General features: G+C 39.8%; 1 protein-coding gene across 1 annotated transcript in view; it reads right to left on the bottom strand.

The window, feature by feature from the left end:
* The window catches only part of plch2a (phospholipase C, eta 2a), a 71,490-nt gene extending 51,970 nt beyond the window's left edge, over window positions 1-19,520 (bottom strand). The window contains exons 1-4 of the mRNA XM_062426535.1: window positions 19,502-19,520; window positions 8,776-8,922; window positions 2,825-3,068; window positions 2,454-2,583 (exon numbers count right to left, since the gene is read on the bottom strand). Coding sequence (XP_062282519.1) covers window positions 2,454-2,583; window positions 2,825-3,068; window positions 8,776-8,922; window positions 19,502-19,505 — 525 coding nt within the window. The 5' untranslated portion in view covers window positions 19,506-19,520. The remainder of the gene's footprint in view (window positions 1-2,453; window positions 2,584-2,824; window positions 3,069-8,775; window positions 8,923-19,501) is intronic.
* Window positions 19,521-21,704: the final 2,184 nt, after the last annotated feature.

Here is a 21,704-nt window from a genome sequence, read left to right as displayed (position 1 = left end):
AAAAAAGAACAGTTTCTGCACAGACGTAAACAAAGAGTGAAGATCTTTGAACTGATTAATAATAATAACATTTGTTGGGTTGTTACTGATAGAGCCTGACTGATACTGGATTTTTGGAGATACAGATATGTTGGCATATAATCTTATATATACACAGAATATGTAGCTATATGAGCACAAATGTGGTTATTAAGATATGTAATGGTGGCCATGATATTTTACTGTTTAACAATAAACTTTATTGTTAAAAAATGACATCAGTTCTCTGAAATAGTAAAACTTCACTGGAAATTTAATTACTATAAATTACTATAAATAAAAACCAAAAAACATCTGTACGTATATATTAACTTATGTAAATATAAGTACATAACTTGAGTTAAGAACACACACAGAAAAATATATCTGTACATATCGGACAACATATAGGCCGATACCAATATCTGTGATAGACTGATATTGATCCATAATATTGGCTGACCAATATATGGGTCAGGCTCTAGTTACTGATACTGTTAGTGGTAAATGAAACGTTTTATTCAGTAATACAGATACAAGTAATATTATTACTAGTTATTTCATCTACTGGACTTCAATATGTGGAACTTTACTTATTTATTTAGTCAGTTAAAAGGCATTAGTTTTTCTAATATCTAGGCTTCCATCTGTTAAATATGGCTAAAATATTAGAAACATCTCAAAGAATGAAAGGACTGAACTTTACATGGTCATTTATCCTCATTAAAATGTGAAACATATGCAGCAATGTGCTCTGACATGTTATCAGATTATCTACACTACTGGTACACAATCATCAATTACCATCTTCAAATTGGAAAGAGGTCAGATCTACAGGTTCTTGTCTTGTAAGTAGGTTAAGCCGAGAAACTAGTCGAAAGAAATCTTCATGAATGTCCATACACACACACACACACACACACACAGATTTGTCCCTTGTGTGTTTATCCTGCATTACACCAGAGGCCATCTGTGTCCCAGCAGCACCATATGGGTGTCCGTCAACAGGCTGCTGGGCTTAGTGATAGTAAGCTGGCTAGCTGCTCTGCATGAGGAAGGCTAAAACAACACACTTAACATGGCAGCATGCTAATCCCACTGCTGAGGAATAGTGTTAGTGACTGAGCCGCTTGTTAGCCAACATCTGTAGCAGTAGCAATCAAAGTGTCTTTATTACTCATTCGCAATTTGCCAGCAGTCTAATGCAACCTGCTGAACCCATTTCCTTGAATTGGAGGTGGTTAAATTGTCAAATTGTGTAAGCAGCCAGCTTCAACAGCAGCAGTCAGTCAGTCAGTAATTGTCAATGCGTGGGAGTGTTGGATCAATTTTCATTAGCTTTAACTTTCCACACGGCCTTCTCTCCCACTTTCTGCACACTTCCTCGACACATTCAATGGCTGCTGTTCTTTTTCAAAGATCCGAGTGCATATTTTAGGAGTTCACACAGATCGTAAATCACTTCAAGGCCACTTTGTAATTAAGGGATAAATGAATAAAATTGACCTAACCTACAATATGTCATAGCTGGCTGTCCATGTGTGGCTGGCTGGCTGGCTGGCATTTAATATAGCATGAACTTTGCAATAGTGCTTAATTGTGATGCATTGAGAAGTTACATCAAAGTTGGATTACATTTGTTGTATGTTTCACACACACGCACACGCACACACACACGCACACGCACACACACACACACACACACACACACACACACACACATATCCAATTAACACAGCTTAGGTAGTAACTACTAAGTTTTACTGTTAATTTAAAAGATGTACTATTGTAAATATTACAAAGGGAAAAAAACATGTCCAACAATCTGAATTGGGGTGTGAACATTTCATTTTCATTGCAAATATTAGAAATCATTTTTATCAGCTACAGGTAAACATCTCACATTGAATAATCTTACACATCAACAAAAAACACACACAGTGGCCTTCCTGTCACACCTCATGATCTCAACAGATACAACAGGCATTGGGTGATTAGGCCAGTATGATTATGAAACTATCTTTATAATAAAAAAACACTGCACTTGTTATTATCATCGTTCATCATACTCCCATTATTATTATCATATTTGTTGTTACTATGTCAGTTTCTCTCTCCTCTCTCTTTCTGTCTCTCTCAACCCAACTGGTCAAGGCAGATGGCCGCCCACCTAGAGTCCGGTTCCGCTCGAGGTTTCTTCCTGTTAAAGGCGAGTTTTTTTGGCCGCTGTCACCATGTGCTGCTCATGTGGGAATGTTGGGTCTTTTTAAATTAAACTAAAGAGTATGATGTAAACCACTCTATGTGAAAAGTGCCTTGATATAACTTTTGTTGTGATTTGGCTGAACATGATAATAGTCAGGACTTTTATTTCCCTCTTTTTCTCCAGTATTCTGGACCTCTGTGATGTGACTCTGGCCTTGATGTTTCCATACCTTGAACATCTGTTTGACCTTCTGTCGCGGCAGGTTGACATTGAGTTTGTGCAGGAGCTGTAGGACTTCACTGATGCTTAAGCTGCCATCACCGTTCTTATCAGCCTCGGTGAAAGTCTGCTTCAGCCATGTGATGTCAAAGAGGATTAAGGAAAGTTAGCACTAAGATTTAAAATCATTGTTGCTTTTGGTAAAGAGTTCATATAACAGATAAACTCAGCCTATCATGCTTTAAAATGAAACTAAAACTCTCAATAGAATTGCCAGATTTTTTCAGCCCACTATAATGTTGATAACCTAGAACTTTAACTATACATTCTGCACAGATATTTACACTCCCCATCAACAGCCCAATTATCAATCAAGGATATTGGTCTCTGGTGCGCTGCCTCTTGGCCAGGCTGTCCTCATCACTGATGCCAGCCATCAGGTACTTGAGGCCTGTGATCCAGGTCCGGGCCTCCTCTCCAGTGCCAGACACCAGGTCCAGGGACTCCATGTGCTCTCCGTAGTACAGGCTGAAGCAGCAGTTGGGGTCGAAGCTGCCCTCGGCGTAGCGCTGGAAGATCTCAGACTGCTTACCCTCACACACCTCCCGGATGGAGTCTATGGAGACTGTTGGAGTAAACGGTGAGTGAGTCAGTAGACCTGCATGTATCAAAGACTGTGAGCTGTTAAAAGATGATAAGAAATAAAAACTTCACGTAACAACAAAGAACTATTGCTTGTTAAATCCAACCCGTTCCTCAGCGGTCTAGCATTCCAGTGGTTTTGAAAGAATAGCACTATCACTACTGGGAGCCAGTGTAAAGACTGGCTCCCAGTAGTGATAGTCACTCGGCTAAAGAATAGATTTTAACGTTCTGCTACAAGTCTACAAATCACTGTATGGTTTAGGTCCAGAATACTTGCTGTACACAACTGGAACAAGCTACTAACAGAAGTGAAATCAGCCCCAAATGTGAATATTTTAAAATCCAAGTTAAAAACGTTTCTCTTTCCATGTGCATATAATTGAGCTCATTTAAAGCACTTTAAATTTTAATCTTTCATTAGCGCTCTATGTTCTTTTTTAATAACGTTAAAGCAAATCCTTATTTTATGCCACACTCATATTTTATGCTCTATTGTAGTCTAGCTTTTTGTTTTCTTTCTTTCTCATTCTATTTTTCTGTACTTTGTTTTTATGTTCACAATTTTTACTGTTTAATCATCCCCTGATATTTAGTTTTTATGTAAAGCACATTGAGTTGCCCCTGTGCATGAAATGTGCTATAAATAAAGCTGGCTTGCCTTGCCTATTAGAGTTCAGGGTTTATGATAGAGAGGATAAAAAAAGACTCAACAGCCAGGGAGCTCTGTTTATTGAAAACATTATTTATGAGACAGTAATGACATTTTACCTGAAGATACTGCCTGGAGTCATTCATTCATTTTCCCCATTATAGCAAGTAGATGAAGAGTTACCTGTTCAACTTGTGTGCTGTTAACCAGGTTCATTTCCCCATAGCTGCCATACATACACACCCAAAGTGTCACTGTCTATCTCATTCTGCCTGTCTTTCAGTCATACAACATACTACATGGATGAAACAGAATTTATATACACACTTATTCATAATGCATTGTTTGGCTGTACATGACCATGTGTCACACACACACACACACACACACACACACACACACACACACACACACACACACACACACACACACACACACACACACACACACACACACACACACACACACACACACACACACACACACACACACACACACACACACACACACACACACACACACACACACACACACACACGCTGAATGCTATAGAACGTGTGGTTTTGTGCCACTGCATCTATATGTATTACTGGATGTCAGAGATGCCATCAACAACACACTTGACATGCTGCTGCTGCGTTATGTATGATCTCCTGTGGCTGTCAGCGTTCTCTACAGTCCCTACAGGTGGAGATACTATACGGCCGAGTGTGTTTTCCTGATTGCAGCTTTTTCTATAAATGATGCAAGAGGATACATCAGGTATGCGGGTGAAAGGGGATACCCAGCACTACTGCTGTGTGGGATTTGTGATGAGATGCTCGTGGCAAGGCCTGAGGATGCAGTCAGCTCTCAGCCCCTGTCCATCATGTCAAGAAATTCTACTTGTACACTTGAAATATCACTGTCTAATAAGCAAACTGAAATTGACGTGTACTCAGCACATTCATGCTGCCTTCAAGGAAATAAATCTGACACTAAAGTTGTCCACGATTAAGAATAATTCTGATAAACTTAATTTGTGTAGCACTGTAATTATAGTGATGGGGTTATGAGGCTTTCCATTTCAAATGATCTCAAATGATCACTAGCATCTTTTTAAGACCTGGCATATATTGGTAGTGCGTTGAGCTAAATGCTAAAGTCAGCATTCCACATTTTCTCACAGTAATAAAAATAACAAGTTGATGTTCAACAGGTAATGTTCACCCGTTTACTATTTTTTGCATGATACTGTAATATTTGCAAACTGGTATTAAAACAAAGTGCAGCTGATTGGACCAATTAAAAATGAAGAACTGAAGATGGAGCCAGAGAAAAAGTGAGAGGATCACCAAAGTTATGAACAGTCATACTGAGAGGAATAATCCATCTAATAGTTGTTGAGATCCTTCTTACTTCTTATGGGGGTCTATTTATTTCCACATGTTGTTATTGCCACGTTTTGTGACAGAACTCAGTCTGAGATTGTTGCAGTAATAAACATCAATACATAAAATACAGACAGTGACAGACACCCGAGTTGTGAGACTCTTGGCTAAAAAAAGTTATACTCTGGCATTTTGGGGTATATGCGTCCTTTTCTTGCTGAGGGTTAAATGATGAAAGCAATGCCAGCTCTGTCTGTATGCTACTGATATTTTGTTTTTTGCACTGCTATAACTTACTGCTGCTGCTCGGATTAGTTTTCAATACAGAGGAGAATGATGCGCTCAGTTACATGTCATTTATTTTGAGCAATTCAGTTCTCTGTGTCAGTTTTCAGAAGAATGTATGGTTCAGATGTTGCATTTTGTTACTTGGATTTCTTATCAATTGTCTCAATCCTTTGCTGCAAATGTGCCACTGACTAATGTCACACATTGCATAGGAAATTTTAGAAATGAGCGTCACGGTTCAGGGTGCCCCTTGGTGCTTCTGTGTTGTGTCCACAAACTGTGGAGTACTAGTCAGAGATAACAGATACACTGTCTCATACTGTATCAGATGATAAAAAGGCATTGTTCTAAACTCATCACTTTGTACATGAATTCACTGACATGTTAATGTTTCTGCTGATAATGACCAATCACACAAAGTTTTGTATGAACACCTTGTTCATACAGTCCAGAAGTAACCTGCTCAACCCTCAGCATAATTCTAACCAACTGCTTTGACCTAAAGTCTCACTAACAGATATGATGGTTGCTGGCTGATTGTATTGGGTCAAATTATATTTGTATGTGTTTTTTTATGTCTTCAAATCTGCTGTCAGAAATACACCTGAAGCAGAACCCTGCAGTCTGTCCCAGTGGGTGCTCTGTGATAAGCGGTCAGTGGCATATGCTAGCAGGGAAGTCTGCAATAGATGGGCTTCTGTATCTGTCTCCACTGACTGAGACCTGTCAGTGTACCAAAAAAGAGATACAGGGACACACAAGGCAAGGCAGTGTCAGAGTGTGACTGAAAGCTTCTTACAAACTATCTGCGGGGGAAGAGCTAAAAAGAGATTTTCTAGAAATGTGATCTGGTATATTCACTGTATCAGATGTCAATGCAGTGTGGATTAAGAAAATGGAGTCATGCTCTGGGAGAACACACTCTGAAGTGTGAAAGTAGTTTATTGTACCTTCACAGAAAAAAAAATGACGGTGTTTCTCAAAGGAAATCAGTTGCTTTTCCTCAGCATTGTTCATGCTGTGCTCATCCAGCTGTGTAAAGGTTGAACGTTTAGGATGAATTCCATGATTTAGTTTTCAGTATCTTTAAAGAAAGCCCTCCTTTCCAAAACACAATGCTTGTTTTATTCCTGTGTGTGTGTGTGTGTGTGTGTGTGTGTGTGTGTGTGTGTGTGTGTGTGTGTGTGTGTGTGTGTGTGTGTGTGTGTGTGTGTGTGTGTGTGTGTGTGTGTGTGTGTGTGTGTGTGTGTGTGAGAGAGACAGTGTTTGGGCAGATTAAAGCTGATGAATAATTAAGTCAACTTAAGAAGCTTAAAAAATCCAGGGCTACAGAGGAGGGAGAGCAACAGGAAACTGAGCTCCTGAGCCGCTATGAGACGCCCACCCATACTGGGTGCTGTTGCTAAGAAGTCCCTTGCCTGTATTTATTCTAACACACTGCAGGAAATGCTGTTGTGTGCTTTTGCAGATGCTGTGCACTGTAAATAAATGTCCAGTCCTACTGAACAAACACTCTTCCAGTCAGAGACTGGGAAATATGTACTGCCTATCAGCATAATAGACACAATCTTGACATTTGAGACACTAGACATACTGAGATGAAAAATAAAAATGGTAAACACTGAATTTTGTCCTATCCCACCATTAAAAATTCATCATATACACTGTATGTCAATTACTGTAAATGATCTCAACTTTAAAGCAGAATTAACTCATTTGTTCTGTGTGCCACTAAGAGGGAAATTAGAGCCTGACTGATATGATTTTGAAACCGATACTGATTTTAGAGTGGAAATTCACCAATAATCGATACGTTGGCTGATAGAGTGAATTTTTGAACTAGAATGAAAATATTATCTATATGGATTGTTCACTGGTTTTGCACTGAAATGAGGCTGCTTTATTAAATAAGTAACTAATGCAGTATATGTAATATTGTTAAGCATTTCTAGAAAATGAACACTAACAAAATAAAGAATAAATAAAAATAAAATAGCAAAATAAACATCAGTGATGTGCAGTATCAGTCATTATTTTAATTGATGGCAGCCTCTTCCATCAGCCTATGAGTGTGTGTGTGAATGGGTGACTACGGCACGTTTCAAGTGGTCGGAAGACTAGACAGCTGCAGTCCATTCACCGTTTTCCATTTTTTCTTATAAGATCTGGGCTACTTGCATATGCAGTCCTAGATCTGATTCATATCTGATCTCTGGCTGTGTAACCACTGAGCAGTCAAATCCGAGTCCATGTGATTATTTTGATGTCCCATTTCTCTGCACATATCACCTGTCATCATCATTCAGTGTCTGCACCTCACAGCCAGCTACAAACAAGGACACGAGCAAATTTCAGATGTGTTGGAGATTTATGGAGAGACTTCTATTCAAGAATGACTAGAAGGAACTTACTGTAAGTGAATGCAGTACAGCCACGTCAGTGTTTACAATTTGACTGTTGCACAAATGTGTTGTTGTTATTTTTATACGCATGCAAAAATGCATCCCTACAAGTTGGAACATTTTTTTCCGAGGCTGTGCACACACACTTGCAGGGAAATGACACATTTTTTAATCTTACAACTAAGCCAAAGTAAACCACTAGACAAATTCTGTCAAAAAGGCAGAGCTACTTAAAGCAGGTAAGAAATGTGTTAATATGTTTACAATGTTAGTGTTGTCAGTGTTTACAATTTGACTGTTGCACAAATGTATTGTTGTTATTTTTGTACGCATGCGGCTCATATTTCAGTTCAATCCGAGCATGTGTGGCAGTTGAGGACTTCAGTGGTGTTCACACAGATACATGTTACTTACAAACATGAATGTGACCCATCAACACAAAAAGATCAAATCTGACTAAAAAACTAAAATCTGAATTATGCATTCAGGCCTGTAAGATGAATAAAACTTATATCTGGTTGTCGACCAGTCGTTCTGGTCCAACTAGATTTTAAACAGTGCTTCCTCTTCATGATCCACTTTAACATCCCAACCTGTATCAGAAGCTAACTTTCCCATCTCGTGTGTGTTTTTCTTACTGCATTTAAATATTTAAAATGTATAAATATTTAAAATGTTTCGTTTCTTGCTTCTAAGCAAGTCAGGAAATCAAATTAAGAAAAGTACTAGTCCCATTAACAGTAGCTGCTGCAGTGACTCAGGATCTGTGTTCTGTTGGGCAAAATGAATTGTCAGAGGTTCAGTTGAGCCTTTTAGAAGGAAGACATGGAAATATGTGTGCCTGGTAGCATTCAATGAGTCCTGCTTGTCATAAAATATGACACAAATGGTTTTTCTATGTGAACCATGAAGACATGGAAAAAAAACACATTTGTAATGCTGTTCCCTCATGACTGGAAGAAAGGAGAAGACACTCACTTTTAGCCTTTTCATTCTTGCGTGAGGGCCTCCAGCGGATGCAAGACTTGTGTTCGTCCAGATAGAAGAACCGCACCAGTCCCTTGGAGCCGCCGCGGAGCTTCACCATCTGGGTCCCCATCTGCATGGAGCTCATACATTTCTCCACTGCATGAATACAAGACAGAAGACAAAAAAAAAGAAAAAAGTTGGAAAATTGTCAGAAGGGAAACCGCTGGAGTATAAACTCCTGTTGGAACATGAAAAAAGAAAAAAAAAGGTGTGTGACAGACAGAAATGTGCCTACATGTCATGTTTTCATTCAACAGATTTTAAGAGTGTATTTCCTCAAAATTCCATCTGTGCTCTCATGAAAAACAGTTATTTACTCATACACTCACAAGAACACAGCGATGCAAAGCAAACGCATTGGTTACGCCTGTCACTGCCGACAGGGTTTTGCTTGTCTTGTGGGAGGAAGAGAAAGGGAGGGAAGATAGACGACAGCGAGAGGCAATTTCTCTACCGAAATCCCTTTAACAAACAAGATCTCCACTTCACACTGTAAAGTATGACAGAACAGCAACAGGAGAAATCGATAAAACCAGGAACTCTTTTTTAGACGTGAGGATCCATATTGTAGCCGAAGCTTAACAGAAATCCTTGGACATCTTTTAGGAATGAAACCACACCCAGAGTAGGGCTGGGCAATTAATCGAAAAATAATTGAAACCGACATTTAGAAACTCTAATCGACTTAATCTCGCTCATGTCAATGAATCGTGGTGTTCACTGTTGCCATGACAGTAGAGTTGCATATATTTAAGGAATTTGACAACTTGGCTCCAGTGATCATTTTAACCCAAACCATGATCTTTACATAGTTCTAATCAAGTAAACTAGACATTAACCACAGCGTCACACCTTAAAACATCATTATTTTCCCTCCCTAAAGATCCTCATGAGTGAGGGCAGCAGTGTAAAATACAAAACAAAAGAAATTGTGAAAATACATCATTGTTCATCAAGGGTGGAGATAATCGTTCGTTAATCGTAATCCAGGTTAAAAGTTCACTTTATCATGATTTTGATTTTTGCCATAATCGCCCAGCCCTAAACCAGAGAACCAGAGAGCGACTTTTAATGAGATGTCCAAAAAATCCTCAAGAGTGACATTGAAACTACAGAAAAGTCTCGTTGTGTCCTTGCCATTATTTTGGGGAGAATTTTAACAGTTTGAATCCACAGGAAGCTCACGATGTGGTAATCAGTGGTGGTGTGGCTGGTGGGTGCAGCCTCATGTCCCCAGGCTGCAGTTACACCCCATGTGGCAATATTTCCAATTATCAAGCGTCTGTCACATCCTATCAAACTATTTCCCCACAACGTGCAGGAAATCAGACTGCCTCAGCATGCAGCACTCACACGTGACCTCTATATGTCTGAAAAATGGTAGATACTGTGAGTTACTTTTTCTCTGCACACAGTGACGTGTAGACTCTTTGATCTCAATGCTTCAATGAGTACGTTTCTTAGCGGAAATGTGGTGTGACTCAGCTTTAAGAAGGTTACAAATCATGAAAAACAAAAGCCGGTTTTCAAATAATAGCAATCTCAATTGGCCGTCATATAAAGACCAGTTGGGGACATTGAAGGAACCATTCAAACCTTCGGAGAGGCTGAGTATTTGCTGAGTATTAAAGTCGGCCATTATAAAATCCCCGTCCTTACAAAAATCACAATATATTTAACCAAGCCTATTCACGGACAGCTGCTTGCTGGAAGCTCCACACACGATGTAATCAGTCCTGTGTTTGCGTATATTGTTAGCTGGCAGTGGTGCTGTGGTATTCTACACTTTGCTGATATGGTCCTGAGCGGGAATTCAATAGCAGAGGTTAGGAGAACAGGACTGAACTACATTAACAATGCCCTGGGGTTGGGATATCCTCAGTGAGAGCACAGCCAGGCCAAATCAATGCTCAATTAGAGCAATCCATCACTGCTGGTTTGCGTTACTTACACAGCAGATATTTTGGATGTGTACTCCATTCAGTTTAAAAATGGGACAAAACACAGTCCTGCTTAAAAGTAATCAACATTCTGTAGTTGGTCTTTTCTGTGAACTTTGCTGCAAATGAGCTTAATCACATATGATTAAGTATGCATTAAAAAGGCATGCATTTGGTCAACAGAGGCAGCATCATGTTTCCTGGTTCATATAAACTCAATACTTCCATCAGCACAACAGCAGAGTCATGTCATACTCATGACTCATTAACCGAAATACTGTTTTAATTCACTTATTATTTCTATTGTCTTCCACTTAATAATTAACTTGACTATTTTTTTCCAATCAAATGTGAAACAGGGCTTTCATTCTCTCCATCATGTTTTGTTGTTACTGTCGGAGTTAGTCATGACTACACTGGGCTTCCATACTTCATCATTATGCCACGGTTACATGTAAACTCATGCAGTGAATAAACTGCCAATGAACCAGTGAGCAGTAGAGTCTGGTAAAGCAGAACTGACATGACCTTTGACTCTTCTGCTACCTTGCCCGCCAGATACAGAAAGGACAATCATCCTTGTCGGTAGAATCGATACTGCAGCCACCACGGCCCGCAGGCTAACTCTTCATCACAGGGTGTCTATTGATCCCACTTGCAGGCTGGATCACACATTTGCACACATACACATACACCTGACCTAGACCCTACCACAGAGAACACATCATACTTCCAACTAAACAGTCTGACATTTAAAGAGCCACATTTTTATCACTGTACAATCAAATTATGCAAACGATCTTGCTGTCCTTATTTATAACACGCAATTGCAGTACTCACATTAAAGGCAACTGACATCATCGGTGTTCATTCAAAACTATGACAAAAAATATAAACCTTTTTTTCCACTGCAATAACAAGCCTAACACTAAATGAAACAATAGAAAAATGTATATATTACAATTACAAATGATAATGTGAAAGATGGAAGAATGGACATATAAACAGTCAGTGTTTGAGAATAACAACTGTATATACTTAATAGGACACTAGAGAACATGGACACGTGTAAACTATTAAAGTCTGCCATAAACAGGTAAACATTGCTTTTTCTACTAACCTCATGATAGACAAAATTGACTAAAAGTGTTCAATATTTTCGTCAAAAGACTAAGACTATGAAAATCAGGTGTAAACATCAACATGTATAGCTGAACCACAATTGTGTCTAAACAACATGTATCACCTGAGAAAAAATAATACACCTGAGAACACAACTTAAGGGCTTTACACACTGCATATTATTGACCCTGCGATAATTTAGCCCCTTTCACACACACACACACACGTTGTTAACCCAGGGTTAACCTAAGCCCAGGGCTACACCATTCACTCTTCTACTATCCCTGGGTAAATGTCTGTTGAAACATGCAACAAATATTTACATTCTAGAATGTCATGAAACTACTCCAATGTTTACTTTAGCCTCGTGTTTTATTCATTTTCAGGGGATAACCCTGCAGGCCCCAGTCTAAAACCACGGTTAACCCACTTAAACATTTTCATTGCAATCCATCAAATAGCTGTAAAGATATTTAACTCTGTACAACAAATATCAAAAGGTCAGGGGTTGATCAAAGTCAATAAGATTCATCCTCCTGGGACCATGAACATCAGCACCAAGTTTCATGGCAATTCTTACTCTAATTATGAAGATATTTCAGTGTGGATCCACAGACATTGACCAGCCCAATACATGACTACAAACATGTTTAAATGGTTCAAGACTTCATTGTACAGTGCGTAGGATTTAGTGGCATCAAGGGGTGAGGTTCCAGATTGCAACCAACTGAAGTGTATAGGAGAACCTACAATATCCACGAAACTTTTGGAAAAATGCAAATGGCTATCTCTAGAACCAGAGTTTGGTTTGTCTGTTCTGGGTTGTAGAAACATGGTGGTGCACAACATGGTGGGCTCCGTGAAGGAGGACCCGCTCCTTATGTAGATATAAAGGGCTCATTGTGAGGTAACAAAAACACAATTCTTATTTTCAGGTAATTAAATACTAATTAAAACAGACTTATGAATATGTTATTCCATTACTGCCAAGTCTGTTCTGTTACATGCCACTAAATTCTACACACTGCACCTTTAAAGTATAATTTTCTATTGGTACCAAAATTCAGGAACTGAATCCAAATGAGATCCACGTGTTCACATTCCACCCTGCCCTACATGCTACCACAGATGATTAAAAGATACACTTGAAATGAATATTGACACACCAAGAACAAAATATCATCAAGAATTGACTGTATTGATTGTGTTCTATAATCATTCTGTAAATTTGTACAAGGGCCATTACACCCACCACTAAAAAAAGCAATTATCAAGGCTATTAGTGATTGGTTTTCAATGCACTGTGCAGAAGGACGAAGGAAGATATTATCCATAACCAACTGACCCTTAATGATTTTAGCGCTCTGACTCTTTCACGCTACATAGTTGCAACATAACTGTGGAGCAGCTTTTTATTGATTTTGAAGGGAAGTGTTCCCTCTGTACTGTGGCTGCTGGCTGATTGCAGCTCCTGATACACGGGGCTCAGGATCTGCCCTCCTTCAGCCAGAGAAGAGGGGGCAGTTATCCATGAAATGAGCTGCTGTCAAAGTTAGGTTGGAATGAGAGCATGCAGGCTGTGCAGACTCTTTGGTCAGGATGGCACACTGCTGAAAAGTAGCTCCTGACAGCGATCTAAAGGGCTCCTGTCAATGTTAGACACACTCTCCTGAAAGCTATCACAGTCTCCTGGACAACATTTACATCTGCTGCTGGTCCAAACCATCATCCAGAGCCCCAGTGCCATCCCACCTCTTTGTGCATTTACTTTATTGGCATTTAAAAAGGAAACTGATGGCACTCTGAAGACTAAATGGAAATGAGCTGAAAAAGGAAGGAGTCCCTCCTCACTGCTGTCACGTTGCACATTTGATTTCAACGGAGCAGAGAGAAGCTAAATCTAATCAAACTGCAAACCAAAGAGGCTCGTTACATCGTACACACTCTGCTTTTTGCCTTCAACACTTTAACTCACGGATGAGGAGGCAGGGAAGGAGGCTGCGTTCTGCTCACATTCCCCTGCCAGCCGGCTAAAAGGAGAATGTGTTTGCTCATGTGATGTAGCTGGCTGTGTGTGAGCCCCTTGGGTAGTCAACTAAATCTTGAATTATCTTCCCACTTGCACTCTATAAGGAGTGTTAACATAGTAGCACAATTTAGGAGTTTTTAAAGTTTAAAATATCAATGTAAGCCAGGACATGCATGTGTTCACTTCAGATATACACAACTTCAAACAAAGAGAAGCCTGCATTTAGCTGTCTGTAATGGGTGAAATGCATTTTAACTAGTTATATCCTTTGCAAAGGTTAATGATAAGGATAATGATAATGAAAAGGCTGGTGTCATCAATTAACCAACAGTCAGCCGGTTTGGGAATTGTTCACAGTTGGTGCTGAGGCTCCAGCAGGCGATGCACTGTACTGCCTGTAGAGCCATTAAAATGACAGGAAACTTGATAAAGAATCCTGTATCCTCTAGATGTGGTACCATATGGATGTTACCAAAGGATGTAATAGGCATTTCTATTAGATCCACATAGAATCAACATACATAATGTAAACATGAACAGGCCCTCGCTCACCCACACATGCCTGTCAGCCAGCTGACACAAAGACGTGTTGAGGGTGGGACCGTCATCATGGGTGAGAAATTTGGGGCAGATTGGACCATGCATGACTTCCTGTTTAATGGCGAAACCACAAAATTCGCTGCACTGCCACGCCCACCAGGTATAACGGAGACGACAGATTTTCAAAAATATTCATCTCGAAGGTCTTAAAATGACACTGAGTGAATTTGAAGTCGGTCAGATTAAATCTCCAGGAGGAGTTCGTTCCACCAGGCGTGGAAATGGTGAAAATGGTGCCAAAATCTAAAATTCAAATCGAAATGGCTGAGTTCCTGACGGAGTTAGGGTATGGGTCCAAGAGACTTTTTTGTGTGTCTTTACATGATATACATGCATACCAAGTTTCATTCATCTTTGTCAATCTGGAGCGAGGGGCGCAATTTTCTTAATTTGCCAGTTTACCACGCCCATTTCTGTGAAGTCAAATATTGCACACGGAGTAAGAGGTTTGGCACAAACAACTTATTGAGCTTCTGAAGTGTATTCGGTTGAGGTCACTAGGGGGTCACTGCGGGTCACTAGGGGGTCACTGCGGGTCACTGGGGGTCACTGGGCCCCCCCCCCCTCGAATTTACTGTTTAAGGGTGTGGTACTTCTCAGTTAGCTGACTAGGTATCAACACATATGAACAACAGAAGTGATTTTGCCTCACATAAACTGATTCAACGACTGAAAGAGTGATGAAACAAGCTGTGTATTTCAATCTGCGTTCGCTGTGTTAATGATGCAACAATCTGTTTGTGTGGTTAAACAAGCTCGTCCTCAGAATATGTCATCAGGCTTTACAACAATAGCATCACTAGATAGTCACGGGGCACTGCAATAACTGTCTCACATTATCATTTGTTAGGTTGCTTTTTAATCTGCTCTTACCTTCATTTTGAATTTCAAGGTCTTTGTATATATGGTCTTATTTATCCATGGATGTGTATCTATCTATCTATCTATCTATCTATCTATCTATCTATCTATCTATCTATCTATCTATCTATCTATCTATCTATCTATCTATCTATCTATCTAATGCCAGTCAACCAAAAACAAATGTCATCCAGCGACTGTAGTAATTAGATTTTTGTGACCCAGAGCAGTGGTGCAGTTCAGATGATGTGTATTATGAGGAGGAGGAGGAGGAGGAGGAAGGTGGCCACAGGAGATCACTGTTATTTTTAAAAACTGTAACATCAATCAAAATTGTGATCAGCATTTTTAGCCGTTTTCTGACATTTTATTCCAGACTAACTGATGAATTAAAAGAAGAACCGACAGATTGATCATGAAAATAATCAGCTCTATTTTACATTTCACTTGGGGAAAAAAATCATCCTTTGCTAATCTTCAGAAAATTTTAATCAGTGGGCCCACCACGCTGCTTAACAGTTACTAGCTCAGTTTCATGGTGAAAAATTGGCTAAATGTACATATTTCATCCGTAATGTTTGGATCTATTTCTTAATGCCACCGAAACGGCTTTATAACAGCTTCTGAACCAGGAGGTAAAGATAACATTGAAACAACTCACAGCTGGTTGATGGTAACACTATTAAACATATTTACATCCAAACTCCTGAGTGTAGCTTTGGGATAATATAGAGGGAGAAGACAAGTATGTACAAGGGGGAAAGCAGCTATAAATAAGATACTTTTGAAGAGAGAGAGAAAATGAGGGAAGGCAGCAAGGAAGGGAGGGTGAGAGGAGCAAAGAAAAGGTGGCATGTGAAATGAGAATGAAAGCAGAAAAGGAGTAACCGGTGAACAAAAACCGTACAGAGGCAACATGCTTTTATGATGAAAAGAATGAAAACTTTCAGATTGTGCTTACAAAGACACAACAGCAGCATACACACGTACGACACCTTGTAGAGACAAAAGTGGAGCACGAAACGCAGACAGACATAGAAAGGCGTGCACACTTTATTGGTGGGGATCTGGGCCTGTTGCCATGGTTACAACATCAGATTTAAGCTTGTGTGTGGATGTTGAGAAGACGCCCATTGTGGGGGAAACACGCTGGATGCTTGCTGGATGTTAAAAATGGATGAAAACGAGTTCAGGTTATATCTACGAGCTTGATTAATGAGAGAAGAAGAGTTACAACAACAAGAGGAATCTGCCCTTTTTTCTCCACCTGTAAACGACTGGAATATTAACAGCACTGGTTTTGATATAGGACATGTCACATGTAAGTGCAAATGTTCCAAGACTGCAAGTGATGTGCTCACACCTATCTATCTGAATAACAGTTTCAATATTCTCAGTATGATGTTTAATCTGGTTTTTAATTTTTAATTTATTTATTTAGTATTATTTTACAGGTCATATGTTGACTGTCCAAGGCTTTTGATTCTGTTGATCACAAGTTATTACTGCTGGACGACTGGCGTGGAGCAGGATTGTGGAGCTGGCTCAGAACGTGAGGGGGACCTTAGAGAGACAAGAGCTCTGTTTCAAACAGAGGCTGAACTGAGGGGTTTGCATAAAGGGCCAGTATAAGATACATCATTATAAATCATATGGAGATATTCCAGTAGAGCCCTAGAATAAAAAATATAGACCTGGAAATGTGCAGGATATGTGTCATTTGCCTTCTATAATTAATTATTAATGAATTTTACCCATTAAAATTGACACTAATATGTACACAATAAATTAAATGTATAACACTACATCAAAGCATTCTACTACACAGAGTGGATAACATTACTCTAAATGAATCAGAAGAATGATCTCAGAATACAGAAGGATGATTAGATGAATTTCAATACTCACATTAATAACCGCATATAGAAAGAGACTTAAAACCTTCAATCTTATTGTGTAAGAAATACTTTCGCTGTGCGGCAAGAGAATCTTCTTCAGTCCACTTTTTAAAAATGTGTATTACCTCATGCTGCTTTTTTCTGTTTCTAACAGCTACAGTATTATACTACATGTGCTAGATCATCTAGATCCTAGAACTTGGCAGAACAGTATTTTTACACTTCCCACCCTGAGCTTACAATTATTTACATGAGAAATTTAATTTGGATTTTTAAAACAGCACATTTAGAAATACTTCATGAGGAACACAGCTTGTTTTAACCATACCAATTACATTCAGAAGTAGCACAATGCAGGCCTCTCCATCTCCTGACCAGCCGCATAAAGCATGTAATGGAACGACCTACATCTTTACTCCAGTATTTAAGTGGCATTAACAGTCCTGCTGGAGACCACAGCTGAGCTGCTCTTAATGGGGTTAAAGCAGGAAGCAGACGACAGGTGACTGGCGAGGTAGCAGCACAAAGGTAAGATGAGTGGGTGTCACTTCAGTGACGTGGCAGGGTGTCTGCGGAAGCGGAGTTAGCTACTGTCTGCTGTCAGAGCACCAGGTTAAACCCAGAGGGATTGTCTGGAGGCCATATGTTGCAGCCACACACAAAAACACAGCCACACACACAGCCACACACACAGCCACACACACAGGTGATTCAATGGTGCAGATGGTCATTTTGCTGACGTTGAGGCAGCACAGTGAATAAAGGGTCTCAGGGCAGTAGTAAAGGTTAAACCCATGAGCAACACAACAACTCTGCTTCTACTGTGTGAACCAAACTTATTAGAAGTGATTTCAGTCAACTTGTGACCTGAAGTGTGAATTACTGTTTTACAATCTTTTGGGGTAACTGGTTCGTAAAGTATGAAACAAGTATCTACCCTGAACACCAGAGCGCTTTACATCAACACTGCTGATGCTTTGACAAACCATGAATCATTGAAGTCATTTTATAAACCAAAACACTGAACATTTGCTGCTTTTAGTTTCTTATATATAAATATTTTCATTTTTTCTCATCGCCACTTGAATATCATTGGGTTTCTGACGCTAACCCTAACCCATATATTTCTTACTATATTAATATATGTCTTGGGAAATGTTGGAATATTTTTACATTATCTTAATGCTAAACAACAAATCAATTCATCATAAAAAATGATCAACAGATAAATGGATACCGACAATAAGTTAGTTGCTGCCCTAAAGACGATCATCTTTCTTACCATATTTATTATTAACATTATCATTATTATTATCATTATTGCTATATGATCAATACAACACACACACACGCACGCACGCACGCACGCACGCACGCACGCACGCACGCACGCACGCACGCACGCACGCACGCACGCACGCACGCACGCACGCACGCACGCACGCACGCACGCACACACACACACACACACACACACACACACACACACACACACACACACACACACACACACACACACACACACACACACACACACACACACACACACACACACACACACACACACACACACACACACACAGAGCTGGATAATTAAAAGCTGAAGTCTGTCGTAACACTGGCTGTTTGTGGTTAATAAACAGTAGCCAATCATAGTATCAGTTCATGGTTATGGACACATTTCCACACCAAGTCCAAATTCACAGAAGTATTCTCATGAAACAGAGTTTATCTGTTTGAAATATCAAAATCTCAAAACTTTCTGTGCAATGGAACAAGACAAACTCACTGACAACTGTTTTCCATTTAATGACATTACGAGACTCTACGTCTTATTTAGTTCATGATCTGGGTCACGGGCACACGCTGAAGTCGCCATAACAACAAAAGCCATCGGATGAAGCCTAAAGTAACAGTCTAACTTCTGCTCATATAAAAATGCAGTTTAACATACAAACATTGATCCCTGCACAAAGCACCGACTGCTATTCAGTACAACACACTGACACAGTGTTAGAACAAGCAGCAAAAGTTACATATCATCTTTGCTGTTACAGCTCAGAGACTTCATTGTTGGCCATTGACCAGCTGCATGAAAACACACAGTAGAGTACTAGAGATGTTTTTTATGCATCTTAATTTGTATTTCTACACAAAGTTGATATGTGATATGTGTACCATCCAGTCAGTCTAACCCTACAGTGGGAGTATCTGACTGAGCTTACCCATGTAGCCGAGCCTCCACCTGGAGAAGGCCACAATGCTGCCGCCTATCCAGAAGAATTCTTCCACCAGGCGGAATGGAGATGAGTGCTGCTGGCTCTTACACTCAGCCACCTCCTGTTTATCCTTCTCCTCTGAGGACGAGAAAGCCCCTTTAGCCGGGGGTCCTGGCATGTCTCCGGTAGCGGCCATGGTAGTGGAACGCATCAGGGCAGAAGACATGGGCCCAATGGGGAAAAAGCTGTTCTTCTTGGATGTGCTCATTTAAAATAACACGGATTACGATTTGTTGCCTAAATCTCATAAAAGGTTTTCCCAATGAAATTTCTTAAAAAGAACTCAGTTTTGGGTAAAGTAGGTTAAAAAACATCAATCCAGGTACTGTTGAGTAAAATCTCCTGTTATTCCAGCTCTTTCTAAACTCACATATCTTGCTGCTATTATCCTTGCCAGGTTCAAAGCAGAATCCGAAGAAAAAAGCCCACGGAAAGAATTCCTTTCATTCAACAGTTGGTCAATAATCTTGTAATGTTATTGCCACGGCAAATGTGATTATTGCTCTGCCATCTTTTCAATATTCCTCCAGCTCAAAGACAAAAAAAGATAGAGCGGTATTTTTTTCAAAGCTACAATTTGTCTTCATGCTGCACCATCATTTCTTTATTTCCTCCCCTGGCTGGCATTCATCAGCGGCACCAAACACACTGCTGGCTTCTCATGAAAGAGAGAGCGCGGCAGTGACGATGGGGAGCAGAACAGACACGGAAGCACAACTACACAAATGGTAAGTGTGCAACATGTGTTGGCCAAGCAGAAATCCTAAATCCCTGGGAAGCAGTAATCCTGTTGTAGGAGATTTGCTCAATGTGTGGAGTGAAATGCACTGACCCACAGAAAAAGATAGAGAGGAAGAGATAGAAGACATGAATGACCCCTGATGAATATGAAGCTTCTTTTTCACTCCAGGACAAATTACACAGAGACTGTTAGATGTCACAATGTGTCCTTTAAGGGTTCCGTACAGAGCTGACATACACACACCTGTCTGTACATCTAGACACTGACCGACATTATCAGCCGATATTGGCCTATCACAAATATATCAGTACTGGAGTTTATGCTGTCTGATATGTGCCCATATTTTTTTTAAAGATACATAAGCTGCATTTTATTTATATTTAATCCTTTTTCCTTATTCAAGTTTAATATACACATATTAAAGTCCCAGTGAAGTTTACTGTTTCAGTGCACTGATGTCATTTTATTAAAAAGTTTATTCTTGAACTGTATAATATCACAGCCTCCAATACGTATCTTGGTCACCACATTTGAAAAAAAAAAGTGTGTTTCTGTATAGATTCTGTATGTATAAGATTATCATCTGATATATCCATAAGGGAATTTTTTTACTCCCTAATTTGGGTATCAGGTCATGCCCTACAAGTCACACAGCAGCACAATAAACTGTTCTGGCTTTATTCCAGTCTGTGGAAGAACTCACCTCTAAAAGACAGAACATTTTTTACATTTAAAAATGTCTGATTGTTTCCTGTCATCACTGCCTGGGAGCCACAAAGATCGCTTCTTGCACAAATGTGAAAAGAAATCCTTTAATCATACACAGCCGAGCAAGTACACCTACAGCAGTTCTCATTCAAATGTCAGAACCTCTGAACTCTAAATTTAACTCTGAATGTTCACAATCTTCTTCAAATGTGTCCAGACAGCTAAAACATCACAACACAACCTCCAGAGAGAGTACGACTCTTCATCTGAGGATGACTGCTGACAGTGAACGCAGCAGTCTGAGCATGTTGAGCTGTGTCAAACATTCTGACAGACCTCTGACCACACACACTGTCTGAACAGTTTCATCACAAACACTGAGCACAAGAGGATGCTAAACTGTCAAAAGTGATAAACACAAGGCCGAACGGTTAGTGTTGATTCACTGGAAATCTACCAAACCAACATGGCACAGTGAGTGGGTGGAAAGTGTTATGGCACATCTAAAGCTCCAAAAACTTATATACTCCACTAAGGGATCAGTACAGGTGTTATTTAAAGTCTGGAAGCCTTTCCTCTCTTATTTGGAACAAATATTTATATCCAAACATTAAGCATTAAGTCTGGCTTTCCTGAACCGCTATCCCCCAACCCCACAGTGTCTGGCCCCCTTTCTTTTTTTTTTGTATGTGGGTTGTG

This window comes from Scomber scombrus, chromosome 10 (genome assembly GCF_963691925.1).
Source record: "Scomber scombrus chromosome 10, fScoSco1.1, whole genome shotgun sequence".
NCBI lineage: Eukaryota > Metazoa > Chordata > Actinopteri > Scombriformes > Scombridae > Scomber > Scomber scombrus.
The sequence above is the reverse complement of the archived record's forward strand: the minus strand, read 5'-3'. Positions and strand labels throughout refer to the sequence as shown.